Source organism: Lytechinus pictus, chromosome 3 (assembly GCF_037042905.1).
Source record: "Lytechinus pictus isolate F3 Inbred chromosome 3, Lp3.0, whole genome shotgun sequence".
Lineage (NCBI taxonomy): Eukaryota > Metazoa > Echinodermata > Echinoidea > Temnopleuroida > Toxopneustidae > Lytechinus > Lytechinus pictus.
Window position 1 is genome coordinate 14,057,831 of NC_087247.1, and position 16,049 is coordinate 14,073,879.

The 16,049-nt window shown below is 38.4% G+C and overlaps 1 protein-coding gene across 1 annotated transcript in view; it reads right to left on the minus strand.

Moving 5' to 3' along the window:
* Positions 1-6,630, minus strand: part of LOC129257778 (methanethiol oxidase-like) — a 36,970-nt gene extending 30,340 nt beyond the window's left edge. The window contains exons 1-2 of the mRNA XM_064096446.1: positions 6,163-6,630; positions 1,357-1,526 (exon numbers count right to left, since the gene is read on the minus strand). Of these exons, the coding sequence (XP_063952516.1) occupies positions 1,357-1,526; positions 6,163-6,175 (183 nt within the window). The 5' untranslated portion in view covers positions 6,176-6,630. The remainder of the gene's footprint in view (positions 1-1,356; positions 1,527-6,162) is intronic.
* Between the last annotated feature and the right edge of the window lie 9,419 nt (positions 6,631-16,049).

The following is a 16,049-nucleotide window of genomic DNA, read 5'->3' on the forward strand; positions in this document are numbered from 1 at the left end:
ATATACATGTACCTACTGTTTATATTATTGATTTCAGCCTCTGAAAGACGAGCAAAAATAGTAAAACTACTGCTGGGTGCTACATTACTTTTTCGTAGCACTTGCCCTGTCGGGCAAGTAAATTTTTAAATAGTTGGATTATACTTGCCCAAAAATCTATTTCACTTGCCCGAAAAAATCCTTGAAAAAAAAAGTTTTACCTCTTCAAGAGAAAGTTTTGCGGTTTTATAAACCATTGACCTTTTTTGACATAAACTGATCTACCTTGTTATTGCATTTCTTTTTCCAAAGTGATTTTATCTTGCCTACCATGACCAAAATTAGGGTCAATATCATATCATATCGACCCTAATTTTGGTCATTTTACTGTGAGAATTTTTCTTGCCCAATTCGGGTAAGTATTTTTGGTCTTTACTTCAAAACACTTGCCCCGACTCTAACTTCTACTTGCCCCGGGCAATCGGGCAAGTGCTTATGTAGCACCCTGCCTACTGTGTGTGCATGAAAACTTTGCATCTGTACAATATTTGTTTTCAAATGACTTATAAGTGACATAGTTAATTTAATCCACATCAAAGCAAGAAATTGAATATATTCTTACGTATAAAGAGTTACCTTGTATTGGGAATTCTATGACAAAGGACCATATACCGGAAATATTAGCCATCTTAACAGGATCTTGATAGATCAGATAGTTCAAATGCAATACCATATGTTTAGAATATTTTAAGGTAATATTTATTTTCTGCCATGATTCAGATCCATTTTCAAAACTACAGGTAAGCCAGCTGTTCCGAGTCACTCACAAGGTCATTGAAAAACATCATACATGTAGCTTGGCTGAAGGTCAAGCACAAGGTCACTGGAAAATGATCTCTGGACTTGAAATACCATACAGCCTGGGCTGGTATTCATTGATTGACTAAGTATTGCTTGACTAAGTAAATTACTGAGCATTTTTACTCAAATAAGCAAAATGCTTATCCTCTTATTCAGATCACTTCTCAGTATTTTACTTTATCAAGCCAGCTTAAAGCAAAAAGCAAAAAGCAAAGCAAAAGCAACTTATGAATAACCACTGTGATGTCACAAGGTCTGAGCCAAATAATGCGCAATCTGTACATCTATCTATGCGCAGAATTGATGACTGCATGTATATTGCAAACTGCACGCAAGCCAGACTTAAGCCATGTAAGGGCGGACTTAAATTTAAGCAAAATACTTTTCACTAAAAAACAATTGAATTGCAAAGGTGGATACTAGCAAGTATTTTACTTATAACTGAGGAAAATACTTCAACTTCTGGCTTAGGTATGGAATTGAATGTAACAGCTCAGACCATTGTACAATATTCACCTGACAGAAGGTTGGAGAGTCGGGGTCAACATCAACAGTGGCCAAGAAATCTGGCTTCTTGATGGGGGTGTTCCTACGCACTGCTGTAACATACAGGAGCTTCTCCCGAGGGGACTTCATGGCGGCCTTTGGTGTGGGGTAGCCGGGTCCCTCATTCTTGCAACAAGCACCTGGAAGAAAAGAACCGTTAGTGAGGATATGTGTTTTAAGTGAAGGCCTCCCCCCCAAAAAAAAAATGAATAAAATAAATGATGGAAAAAACAAGAGATAAAATATTAATAAATAATAATAACAATAATAATAATTATAATAACAATAATTATAATAATAATAATAGTAATATTATTGATATAATATAATAATAAAGGTAATGAAATTAGAATAATGAATATAATACAATAATGATATCAAATGATAATAAATAATTTAAAAAAAAAACGAATGAATACATTTTCAAAAAATGCCATGGGCCCATGAAAGAAGGAAATGAGAATCTATTAATAGTTTATTGATTCTTTGAGGGGAGAGGATTAATGCTCAGAGGGTTGGTATGATATGAAGACAAATCTATAGATCAATTTAGATTTAGATGTTATATTTATCATTCTTTCTGTCAGCAAAATACAAACAAACTTACATAGTCAAATATTTACAGAATTTTCAATCAAACATGAGTACAAACAAGTACAATAATAAACATTATATTCAGTAAATCAGGGACTAGTAGTAGTGGTACATCATGTCTTTATTAAAGATTATGTAGAACAAAGAACCGGGCCTGGCAACCTATTAGGTTAGCCAGCAAGTTTAATTTACATTTTAAGAGCAATTATAACGTAGCAATTTAACATAAACAATTAGAACTGACTAAACTGAGAAAAAATGAAGTAAAATGAACAAAACAGAGGACAATTTTTAGTATTTGTGCGTGCAGCAGGGACTCCTTAGATATCATTCAAGAGTCATGCATGCAGCCATATCTAAAAAAAAATAATATAAAACTAAGTGTCTGTTGGCACAATTTTCTCCTTTAGTCAAATTTGAATTCGAAATATAAATGTTTGCAGGTTCTACTAGGATCCGTTGGGTTACAACAAACTTCCCGCGGTTTTTGCCTTGAAGCCAGTAATGTGTAATCTCCTTACACTTTACAGGAAAAAAATAATAAATTTATAATTTACTAACTCTCTACATTCAAGACCTTCACTAATCACCAAGCAAAAGTTTGGTGATCCATTCATCCATCCATCCATCACAACATCCCACCGCTGCCATAAGAATGAAAGGCTACAGCTAATAGCTGTATCATATGATACAAGGATTAGCACTTAATCATCTAAATAAGGGATGGATTTAACAGTTTGATTACATTGATAATTTTGTGCAATCAAGTATACAAATAAATTGTATGATCATTTGATAAGCATTTTTACCTGGCCCATGTATTGTATAAACAGTTTGTTTATAAGTGTATCACTCACAGATCTGCCACTGAAATGTTTGACACCCATATACATTCAAAGGTCTATTAAATTTGGCATTATTCAATGTATTTTAATTTACAAAACCATTCATAATATCGGCTGTTTATACATCATTTCAAACTCCATGAGCTATCATCAAAAGAAAAAGAATCAAATTTGACCAATATACAGTGCATCCCAGAAAAAACGAAACCGAGATTTAGCGATGATTTATCATAACTTAATCGCAAATAAAATAGACAAATGACCTACCATTTTAAAGCTTAGAATCTCCTCTTTCATCTGAAATTACTTAGATTATTTCTCATTCACACATGAGTGCGCAAAAACAATTTGAAAAGGGTATACCAAAAAGTCACTTGGCGGGCCGTATCTGGGTTTTAAAAAGAAAACCACATTTCTAAAAAGTTCAATATCTGCTCTTTAATTTGATACCTCAATTACAGAAAATGGTCAAGAAATAACAAAGTTCTGGTTATATGAAATAAGCCTTGAATTTCAATAATTTCATAAAATGAAGAGGTTTTACAGGCTAGCGTTCAAACTCACTCGACACTCCGTTTTGTTGATGATCAGCCATGCATTAAGTCTTTTGTTAACGTGCGATAGCTTCTGTGGGAAACCGGTGAAAACACGTTTATTTAATGAAATTATGGAAATACAAACATTGTTTCGAGGGATCATAACTTTTTTACTACTTGACCATTTTCTGTGATTTAGGTATCAAAGAAAAGAAAAGATATTTAACATTTTAGTCATGTGATTTTCTTTTTGAAATTCAGATACCCCCCGCCAAATGAGTTTTTGGCATCCTTTCTTCGAATTGTTTTTGCTCAATCATGCGTGAATGAGGAATAATCTAAGTAATACCAGATGAAAGAGGAGATTCTAAGCTTTACATTGGTAGGTCATTTGTCTATTTTATTTATGATTAAGTTATGATAAATCATCGCTAAATCTCGGTTTCGTTTTTTCTGGGACGCACTGTATAGTTCTCATAAGTTAAGCAACATGTACAATAATATTGCACTAAAAGTACCACTTTTAATCAATTTTATGCTAATTACCCTCCAGCTTACACTATCCATCATAACCTCTACCATAGACCATGGACCAACTACAAATGCATAGACATCACAGTAGACTTGGTGATCAATCACAATACTTCTTGCTATAATGCTGCAACTGTCACTGAAATTGCCTACTTCATGTAGATAAACAGACCTTGTACAGTGTAAATCAAAGCTGACCCCCTCATGATTCCCTCCATTTAACTTGAATGACACAGCAAACTATCATTCATTCTTTCAATAAACTTCCCATTTACAAGGATAATTTGTCTAAATCTAATGTCTTGGGACCATTGTCAATTTAGGCTGTTCAAATGTGCATATTGAAAGGGGAAGTTCTCACTGATGAAAAGTTTGTTGTAAAAATAACAGAAAAAAAAAATCAAAAAATATTGGTGAAGGTTTGAGGCAGGGGCGGATCTAGGATTTTCCAAAGGGGGGTGCACATTTTCCCTGAGGAAAAATTTGACAAGCAAAAAAAAAAGAAAAAAAAGGTCTTATCAAAAAGGGGGGCACACTTCTGTTTTAACGGCAGTTTTACATTACAAATTTGAATTGTGCCTCTAAAAAGGAGGGCACGGGCTGGCTTTGCCCCCCCCCCCCTGGATCCGCCAGTCGTTTGAGGAAAATCTGTTAAAGATTAAGAGAGTTATTAGAATTTTAAGTTTTTGATTTGTGCCGTCAAATACAAGCAGCTGTTGGCTAACATAAAATGCATAAATTATTTTTGTTCAAATAGTTCATGACAAAAAATTTGATTCTTTTAGGAGCGGATGTGAAATGATTTGTCTGTTGATATACAGGAGGTACAATAAAAACTATCGGGCATTTTCATTTCTTTGAGAAAATGACTTTTCATTGAAATTTTACTCCACGATATGTGGGAAAGCTGGAGCTGGAGCATATGTCATGGAACATATCAATCACCCGAATATTATCAGTAATTAGAAATGCAAGTTTTTCTCCCAGCTAGAAGAACAGTTCATTTTTAAAAGAATTACCAATTAACCTACAAAGTCCTTTTCATGATTCCCAAATAGTGATGTACTGTAAACCGTTCTATTATAACATTTTGCCTAGTCTGTTAAAGGACAAGTCCACCCCCAACAAAAAGTAGATTTGAATAAAAACAGAAAAATCCAACAAGCATAACACTGAAAATTTCATCAAAATCAGTTGAAAAATAAGAAAGTTATGACATTTTGAAATTTCACTTTATTTCACACAACAGTAATATGCACATCCTGGTCGGTATGCAAATGAAGGGACTGATGACATCACCCACTCACTATTTCTTTTGTATTCTATAATATATGAAATATGAAATATTCTGCTTTTCTCCCCCTTGTCATAATGTGAAATTGAGTTTTATTCCTGCCTGAACATGTGGAATTTACATTGTTTTAAAATTATGTGGTTCAGTCAAGTTTTACATTATTGTCAATTCTGTAAAAATTGAAATATTGTATAATTCAAACAATAAAAAACAAAAGAAATAGTGAGTGAGGGACATCATCGACTCTCCCATTTGCATATCACTGAATTGTGCATATAACTCTTTTGTGAAAACTAAGTGAAACTTTAAAATGTCATAACTTTCTTATTTTACATCCGATTTTGATGAAATTTTCAGCGTTATGCTTGTTATATTTACCTCTTTATTCAAATCAAATTTTTTTCTGGGGTGGACTTGACCTTTAATGACAGCGGACCCAGGGTTGACCAGTCGCTGGCTGGGGGGGGGGGGCTCAATGAGGAGCAACATTTTAAACCAATCTTTTTTTAGAAAAAAAAAGTCAAAGGTCACATTTTTAAATTTCCAGTGAAAGACATTCACAGGCAACAAAAGATGGATCATCACTCCAAAGAGTCCAATCAACAACCGCCCCCTCCCCCTCCTGAATGTATGAATTCAATCAATTCTACAATAACTTCAAAATCAATGACAAATTACTAAGAGTTATTTTAACGTTTGTGTTCTAAAATATAGCTTGATAAACTGCACTGGCAACGCCCAATAGGCCAGTCTTGCTCCATTTTAATTAAACATTGATACATCATGTACGTGAGTCTATTATCATATCACATCAATACATGACATGAACATACCCGGGGGAACATTGAAGAACCATCATGCGTTATGAACCACCACAAAAACAAGTCATTTCAGTTTTACGACACTAAATTAGTTTTGCAAGCATGAAGGTAAAGTTCACATCACACATTAGTAAAGCATCAATTTAAAAAAATACCTGAAGTCTGCATCTTTATTGTGAATTTCGGGCTAGACCTGCAGAGAAGCTCTCAAGCGCAAATTATTCCTCAGAACTCCAAACTCCGATCAGACGACCACCAAGTACCACTGATACGACTTGTTCCCAAGATCTACAGGCTCTACTAATCGCGAACTGCATACGAGCGGCGCGGCGTTATTTGTGAATTGTGCGAGCTAGGAGTGGGGGCTCGACGGTATGATTTGGTCTTATAGCCACACCCCCCTCTTGCCTGAGCATACAAACACTGATCAGAGATCATATCCGTACAAACCATTTGTGAAAATCCCAGGGACGGCGCGGCGCCACACAGAGCCCGGATGGGTGGAAAGGCGATCCCCGGGGGGGGGGGGGTACTCTACCAAAAAAGTACTAGGTATGTGCCACGGACGAGACAAAATACGGGGGCCCTGACAACCGGGCCTGACAAGTAGTTTTTTTTTCTATAAAGTTTGGTCTGTGCCTTGGCTTTCTCGAGAGATATAGGCGATTCCATCATTCGAGCTTCATCAAGCAAAACACTGAAACCTATTTTGTATTGCTCTCAAACTTCAAACAAAAGTTTTCTTCAAAAATGATTTCTTCACTTTCATTCATGTTGTATTATGGATGAATATAAAGTTATATAACAACACCCAGAAAGAAAATAAAATCAACTTTGGATACTTTATAAGTATGTGACTGAAAATTCATTTACTGAATCTCGATCGTGCTGGGGAGAATGATGTAACAAAATGTGTGTGTGTATATATGTTTTTCACCATGACTGTATTCAACTTTTTAAGCACTCTATAGGCCTAGTCATTTTTAGGGCGTAATATTTTCTCGACCTTCATTTTTGTAACCTAGTAGCTCAGGTTTAAGTCAAGTCAATGTTTGCTTGTGCCTTTATTATGATTCTTGCCCCCTCTCTCCTTCCCCGCCCCCCCCCCTCTTTCTCTCTCTCTCTCTCTCTCTCTCTCTCTCTCTCTCTCAATTTGTCTTGTCTATAACTGTCTTATTGTACGCCTATAGCAATTTTCGAGAAAAAAACATGACACTGCAAAGAGCTCTACATTATTAATCCCAATGCAAAACACAAGCATTGGCGTAGTAGAACTTTTCTTTTCCCGCTTTCTCCCGAAGTGATAAATCGATCATGAGATGAGATCTTTGGTGATCTTTTTGTAACCTAATGCAATTGCACAAGATTGCTATAATCAGCGGCGTAACAGGGGTCGGTGGCCAGGGGGGGCAAGAGCCAAAAATTTCCCGGTCATATCATGGAACAGGCAATGGCGTCATAAGGCAAAAATTTTGAGGGGGCGATATGGCGTGTCGGGCAAATATATATATATATATACATGTTTATAAGCAAGCGAGCGAAGCGAGCGAGCAAAATTTTTTGACATTTTTATTGCAAAAATCCAATTTTGTGATAGATTTTGACATAATGTTAAAAAGATGATATCATATTTCACCCTCCTCTCTTTCCTTTTTCTCTCTTTTTTGTACGCCACGGTGAACAGGATTTTTGTTATGATTGTGAGCATCAGGGCGAAGCTCTATATGCTCGAGGGGGCCGAGTATGGCGCTTCTGGCAAGAAGTAGCTTAATATAGGTCCCGAGCGAGCGAAGCGAGCGAGATAAAAAAAATCACCTTTTCATGAAGTTAGATTTTAACGTGATATTCAGAAAAATATAATACACTTTCCTTTCTTTCCTCATTTTTTTTTTGTTTGGTTGTAGAAATTTTGGGGGCCATGGTCCAAACTCATCCATATAACAGTGTTTTATTGGTGGGGTCCAGGGCAGAGCCCCGGAACCTCTTGATATCAAAGCCATTTTAAACCTTACAGATGGCCACTTATTTTAATCAAATTGCGTGTATATTTATAAAGCTTTAACACAACACATAAATTCAATGCAGTTGTGTATCGTAATCATCCAAATATTGTGAGGGGCACACTATAGCAAATGTGGGAAAATTTGTAAAAAGTCGCCTTCCACAGGGGTCCTTTATTGAAATCACTATAATACATATATTTTGACAATACATGATTGAATAATTAACACAGTATATGACACACAAGTTGAATATGTACAATAGAATATTCCATGAAATTGTCGTAACATTTGTATAAAAAAAGCAAAATCAAAGTGCAAAGGAAAGAAAAAATCCATGCAAGATATATATATATATATATGTATTTTAGAATGATATCTGAGAGACTTAATGTAATAAAGTAAAAGATGACCACCTTTTTATGAATTTCTTCTCTTTCAGATTTGTTTTATATATATACTTTTCCATACCATAATAAGATTTTATAAGAAAAAAAAATGGCCTGTTAAAATGAAATTCTAATTATGTGATAGATTTTTACATCATTATAGCAAATATCATGTCATATATTTTTTTTCATTCATCCCATTTCGCTGCCTCCTTTTTATTTCCCCTTGGCTGTGGAACCACCCCCGGTACGCCAGTGCTTCAACGTAAAGCTTAATGCAGGAAGGGTCCATATAGGGGCCCGTTATAGAACCCATGTAAGGTTACAGATGAAGAGCCCCCACTGCACGGGGTCTTGACTCTTGGACAGAGCCTTTGGAGATTTAGCAAGTTCATGATAGACTTTCATACGACATTATGCTATACCATCCATTTGTCTTCCCGCTCGTTATCTCAATCCTCGGCAGCCCGGTAGTGTACGTTATCTTTTCCCTATTCTTTATTTTCCAATTCAGATTTTGGCTAATTCCATTATGCCTTTATTTCCCGCTTTTGTTTGCCTTTTTGTCATCTTTAATTTATTTCCCTGTCTTACTAATCATGCTAATGTATTTGTATATCGGGGCGAATTGTTCTTTCTCACTTGTTCTTTTTTCCTTCCTTTTCCCGTTATCTTTCCTTTCCCTTTCCCCTTTCCCCATTTTTCTTTCCTTTCCCTTTCCCTTTCTTCCCCCTTTTTTTCTTTTTCCCGTTTTTTTTTTATTTTCCCGGTGAGCTCCGCCAGGGGGGCAGCTTGCCCCCCTGCCCCCCCGCCTGTTACGCCACTGGCTATAATTGTCCATCATAGTAAAGAGAATGTCCAACAACTTCAGAAATGCTCATTAATTGGCGTAATCTTACCAAATTCGCTAAAGAGGGGCATGGCAGAAAAGCAACATATTTGGTGCGAAGAGGTGAAATCGACTTATCGAGGGACGTGATCCAAAAGATGATAAAAATAGTTTCGTAATATTGTAAATAAACATTAAATTACTCCCCTGAGTGATAACATATTATATCTCGCAAAGTTAAAATACAACTTTATGTACGGTTGACAGAGTCGGGTTTTTTTTATTTGAGAGATAAATCATCTTGTCATCTTTGTTTTTATTTACATAAGTAATAAGCCTTGAATTTGATAGGTTTCATCCAAGGTGGGTGCTTGAGCAGTGGCGTACCTAGGATTTTCCACAGGGGGGGGGGGGGGCAAAAGCAAAAAAAAAAGGTCTTCAGGTTTGTCAGGGGGGTAATAAAGGTCTTCAAGTTCGTCAGGGGGGGGGGGGCAGGGATACGTACTTTGCATGGGTTGGGACTCGTCAGGGGGGCAGACTGCCCCCCTGCCCCCCCCCCCCCCCCCCGTCGGTACGCTAGTGTGCTTGAGCCTAAATGGGCCGGGCGTGTGGATATTATCAAATTAAAAGAGCATTCGTACTATCGAAAATGAGATAATTCGACTCCATCCCAAATCATGTATCAAGATCGACTTTATAAATGCTGCAGTGGTATTTGATACTTTATTTATACGTCCTGTGACGTCCACCATTTTTACGAATAGGCTCCTAATTAATACATGTACATTATGAGACATAATCTTTTTAAGTTATGTATAAGATGTATATGTCTATGCCTTGCCCTAAGTAAATGTTTACTACAGTTGTCACTCAACGGAAAAAAAAGTTGATGGCACTGAATAAAGTTTCCGTACAAATGGAATTTTATGTCAATATAAAGTCGATCTATACTGAATGATTAAAAAAAAAAATACATCTGAAAATTTAATTCAGTGAAAAGAAATAGGTCATAACACAAAATAGAGCATGAAAAATACCCTAAACCACCGGAATGCATGACTTATATAGACATATTGTTTTTTATGCCATCTTCCGTGACAATATTCTCAAAGAAGTAAATTGAACTTTTTTTTCATTTGTTTTTTACTTAGGATGATTGCATTTGACCGCGTAGATTGTATTTTCGGGAAATTTGGGAAATAAATCGATGAGGCACAATGCTTTCCCGATTTACGGTGGTTGTGTTTTTGTGTTTTGTTTTAGTAGAGCCTGGATGATAAGACTAAGCTAGGCCTCCACCCCGAACAATAAACAAGACCACGATGAAGACCCTGGGAACTGTTAAAGGGGCGGGGGAGGGGGAAAACCCCCTCTTGCTTCTAGTGCAAGACGTTTTGTCTCATTACGTCATTCCCGTTATTATCAGGCATGGATCAATTAGGGGTCTGGGTTGCTCGGGGCAGATCGAGAACCTTTTCGAAATTACTGTCTCTTTCCTTTTCTTGCTCTCAGACAAAGAAAGACAGCAGGAAAGTGCCAACAATTATGGCGATGGCATATTTTACTTCTTTTTTTTGCGGCCGGGGAGGGGGGTATCCATATTTTTTGCTCATTTAGGCCTACACGTTAATCTTGGACCCACCCTAGTACCCACCACCGAACTTGACCGGGGCCGGTTCAAGACTCGGCAGGAGATTTCGGCGGAGTAAATCTAATCGTATCTACAGACAGTATATATACAAAGTTGTTCTGGCCCCAAAGGTATTTGTATGTCGAAAAACGATCTTCATTTTCATTTATTGTTTCTGCAATTTTTCAAATACAAAATAACATAGTTCATTGCAAAATATATAACAATAAGAAATATGAAGATGTTAATTGTATTTTCTATAACATAACGATCGGAAGGCTGCAAGGGTTACCACTATAAGCATTGCTTGACTCTGTGGCAGTAGCGTACCTAGGATTTTCCACGGGGGGGGGGGGGGGGGGCAAAACCGTCCGCCCCCCTGCCCCCCGTCTCTGTGGCAACCCCGGAAAACAATTACAAATTGTATTTAATTCTACTTTCTTAATGTGAGAGTATAGGACTACATGTGCATAATGAGGAGGGGGGGGGGCTCTTCACATCGATGGTTTTAACCTCACTTCTGTTTCAATAATGAAAGTAAGCTTGAAAGTACGTACTGCAATGTATCTGAACCCACACTGAACAGAGCCATTATGGGTGATTGGGGGGGGGGGGTGTGACACGATTCTGGGGAAAAGTTCGGCCTGCATGCGATGAAAATGTGCCATGCATTATTTGAAAAAAAAATTGTCTACAGGCGATACGGTTTTTTGTCGTACCGCTTTTTTCTGAATAACAATAACAGCAACAAAACGAGGGAGAAAGAACTATTGGGCCAATTGAACTGAATATCTTTTACATAATAGTAAATGGCCTTCTAGACACATAGATGACATGCAAGAGTTGGAGTAGTTACAATAATAAACCGTTATCTGGAGATAAATACTAAGTTGGGACCTGGGAATATACAATGTAAAAACTGTGGTGTTAAAACTGACACCAGCTGGTGTTAATAAAGGACCACACCCTGAGGTGTTAAAATTACACCCTAGAGATTGAACACAACACCAAAGGGTGTAAATGTAACAACCAAATGTGTTATAATAACACCTATAGGTGTTAAACTAACACTGTCAATTTAACACCGGTGTAAAATAACTGGTGTGGTCCTCTATGTACACCGGTTAACACCACAGTTTTTGCTGTGTACCCGCCATCAGTGGCCAACTGAGGCATAATTTTTTGAGGTGGCGGTAAACACGGCATATGGGGCAAAATTTCTAAAAAGCTGCAAGCGACCGAACAAAAAATTTGACCCGTTTTCCTTTTTCCTTTCTCCCATTTTTCATAGTCATGATTTTTTTTTTTTTTTTTTGGGGGGGGGGGGCATGGCCACCAAGCCCCCACCTGTACACCAGTTCCCGCCATATAGATAGATGGATGGATGGGTGGGTGGATGGATAGATAGATAGATAGATAGATAGATAGATAGATAGATATAGATAGATATATATACAGATACATAGATAGACAGACATAATTATATAGATATATAGATAGATAGATAGAACCACAGCCAAATGATTGGGAATAGAGAGGGATGATGTTGTTGTTTGTTGGAAATTGATGGAGACCAGTCATATTTGACTATTACCGCCAACTCGTTTGGTCAACTATTATTTTCTTTCTTTTCTTTGACGCGTCCTTTATAATCGTTCCTCTCCTTTTTTTATTTTATTTTTTTTTAATAATAATTTTTATTATTATAAAGGCTATCGTATCTTACAGGTTACCGCATGATCCCGTCCCTTCTAACGACACCTTCTTCTTTGTTGTTCTCCCCCCCCCCCCCCCCGGTATACGAGGATCAGCGGCTATCCGCAGGTTGGTTGTTGTGTTGAAGCAATTTCTCTAAACAAATATGATGAATTTTAAGAATGTATCTGAGGCAGTGGGTCATGACATTGGCAGCAAGAGTGACAGATAGGTGCGAGGAGGGTAATAAGATATTAGTGGCAAGGATGAGGGGATGAGCAGAGGTGAAGGCTTGGCTAACTGAAGCAGGGAGGCTTAGAGATAGGACATGTTGAATGAGAACAGACCGTTGGGGTTTGAGGGTTGGGCAGGAAGCAAGGAAGTGGGTGGAGCTTTCTTCCTCCGTTAAGCAAAGTCTACAGGTGGCGCTGGGAGACTTGCCTATGGTCTTCAGTCTTTGTTGTGTTAGGTAGGTGCCTGTCAGAAGTTGGGAGCGAAGTCTTGCAGCAATACGGAGGTGTGAAGGTAGTGCAGGGGGGAATAGACTGCTAGGGCTTGGAAACGTTGAACATTGCTTCCAGAAGGTAAGAGTGTGCTTCTCCTGAGTGGCATCAACTAGGCCAGCATTGTGCTTCTTGAAGATGGCCTGGCGGCACAGTCTTTTCCAGGTGAGGTAGTCGAAGCTCAGGGAGCCAGACAGGATGGCAGGCAAGCTGTATTTGGCGATTAGCTGCTTCCAGTAGGAGATGAAAGGGACATCGGCAGCGAGAGCATTTAGAAGTATTCTGTGCTCAAACCTATCGCTTGGTAAAGTAACCAGTTGCCCGAGAGTCATCAAGGTGTTCAGGTCGATCTGCATAGAGAGAGGGATGATTCCGGTAAGGAGAAAGACTGCCTCGTTTGCTGTGCTTCTGGGGAGCCCTAGGAACTTTTTGAAGAGAAGGGCCTGCGCTGAGTCTAGCTTATCCCTGGACCTCTTGGTAACTCTAATGGCAGCAATGCCATATAGCATCCTAGGAATGCAGTAGGTGGTCCACAACTTGGCAATGGTTGGGGGCCAGAAGTTGTTTCTTGAAGCCGAACCACCTAGCAGAGCGAATATGGAGTTATATCCCTTGGCAATGATGTTCGGCGCAGGATCTTGAGATGTTGAAGATTTGGTGACACCAAGATGGGGATGCTGACTGACTTCTTGAACTTCCTCTTCATTCAGGTACCAAGTGTGCTTGAGGTGGTCTTGCCCATTAAAGACGAGGATTGCACTTTTTGATGGGTTGATCTTGTACTTCCATGTGGTTGCATAGGTATGGATGAGATTCAGCATGCATTGAAGTTCTTTGGCTGAGGAAGCTATGAGGGCCACATCATCAGCTAGAACAATTACCCCAGCATACAGGTTTTGGCAGTGGCATCCAAGATCTTTGTCTCTTAGCAGCTTAATCAGGCCATCAATAAAGATGTTGTAGAGAAGAGGGGAGAGGATTCCTCCTTGTCTCACACCCTTCTGAAGAGGAAAGGAGCAGCTGGCATCTCCTTTCCATAGTACTCTGCTGGATGCACCATTGTACATTTCCACCAATGTAGACTGAGCCTCCAGTGGTATAGGAGTGTCAGCTAGCCTTTGAAAGAGGCCAGGGTGCCAGACACAATCAAAAGCTTTAGCAGCATCCAAGAGGGCAAGATATGTTGGCTTCTTCCGAGATGTATTCAGCTCAATAAGCATCTCAAGGGTCAGTGAAGCGAGAATACAGGACTTTGAGGCTTGGAATCCAAACTGAAGTTCGTCAGGTGTTTTGACTTCAACCAAGGAGTCCTCAATCTTAGGTTTTAGGGCAATTTCCAAGAGCTTTGATAGAGTTGGGGTCAGGGAGATGCCTCTGTAGCTAGAGGGTTCGCTGACCGGTTTGCTCCCTCCTTTGTGCAGTGGAATAATCTCTGCTTCCTTCAATGACGCTGGAAGATGTGCCAGTTTGATGGAGTTTTGGAGGAGAAGGAGAAGAAGGCGACGGAAAATTGGACCTGAATGAACCAGATGCTCAGAAGTTATATTGTCGAGGCCTGGGGCTTTGTGAAGCTTGAGTTTCCTAATGGCTGTGTCAAGATCATGCGAGGTGAGAGTAAGCAAGACTTCTTCTGCACCTTCTGATTGAATGGAGGGCAGGTAAGGGGAGTGCTCAGTCATGTGTTTGGCTCCTTCGTAGTTGGTAGCAGTAGGATCTGAAGAGAGATAAGATTTCCAGCCCTTGATGACATCCTTGCCCTGAAACAGGGTCTCCCTGTATACCATGAACCGTCCAGACATCGTCCTGTTTCTCCGGTGTAGACAGGGGGCTCCCTTTGGGATACTCTATAGTCTTGAAACTCGGAAAAGAAATAGAGCAATAAACTGTTAATACCCTCCCCTCCGTCTTATATAGCAAGGGTGTTCAAGTAACATAAATAATAGTTGGCCATGTAATGGTACTGGAACAAGGAATGGAATCACGCCATCTATCGTCACCTATCAGCGGCTTTTTGGGTGTAAATCCATGCAGTTTGTTTTGTATAATGGTTTTTAGGTTGCCCCCCCCCCATGGAGCGCCCAGGGCTCACGCCTTATTAATGGGGGGGGGGGGGTCCGATGTCCGGACCCAATAACAAATAATATATATTTTTATATGGGTTATATCATGGACTTAGAACAAATCTCATGCACCAAATAGTATTGTGAAAATTTATGCGATATATAATTATTTAAAATACAGCTAGTGTCTGAAATTTCGTTCAAATAATTGAAGAAATATGAAATATAAGGTTCATGAAATTATCATCTTATCCTGACAAACATTCCGTCCGGACAAATTTACAACTGGATATACCAACAACTTGGTATATGTAAGCTAGTGACTTGCATGGTCTGTACTGGGAGAAATTGTGCCACCTATATACACGACTGGTGCTACAACCTATTTTGGAAGGAAATGGCATTTAAAATATTTTAGTAATATAAATATATGAAAAATAGTCTTATTGGAGGTTCAGAATAAATCTATCATACTATTAAATAGTTGCAAGTCTTTAGTTTGCAGCAAGTAATGGCCAAATTTTATAACAACTGTAATTAAAATGAGATTGTATATATAGCTGACCCCCGAGCTGATCCTCAGATTGTTGTGAGGTTCTGAATTAAATCCACTTTTATAACCATCAACTTTCACTTGAGTATTTATTTGACGATCATTTGACGATTCATTACCCAGGAATCTAGTTTATTTCATGAATTGATCATCTCAGCAATAGGTCCTAACGTTTTATTTAAAATTTGGGTCGTAATATACACTGTAAAAACTGTGGTGTTAAAACTGACAACAGTTGGTGTTAATAGAGGACCACACCCTGAGGTGTTAAAATTACACCCGAGAGATTGAACATAACATCGATGAGTGTAAATGTAACAATCAAAGGTGTTGTAATAACACCTATAGGTGTTAAACTAACACTTTCATTTTAACACCGGTGT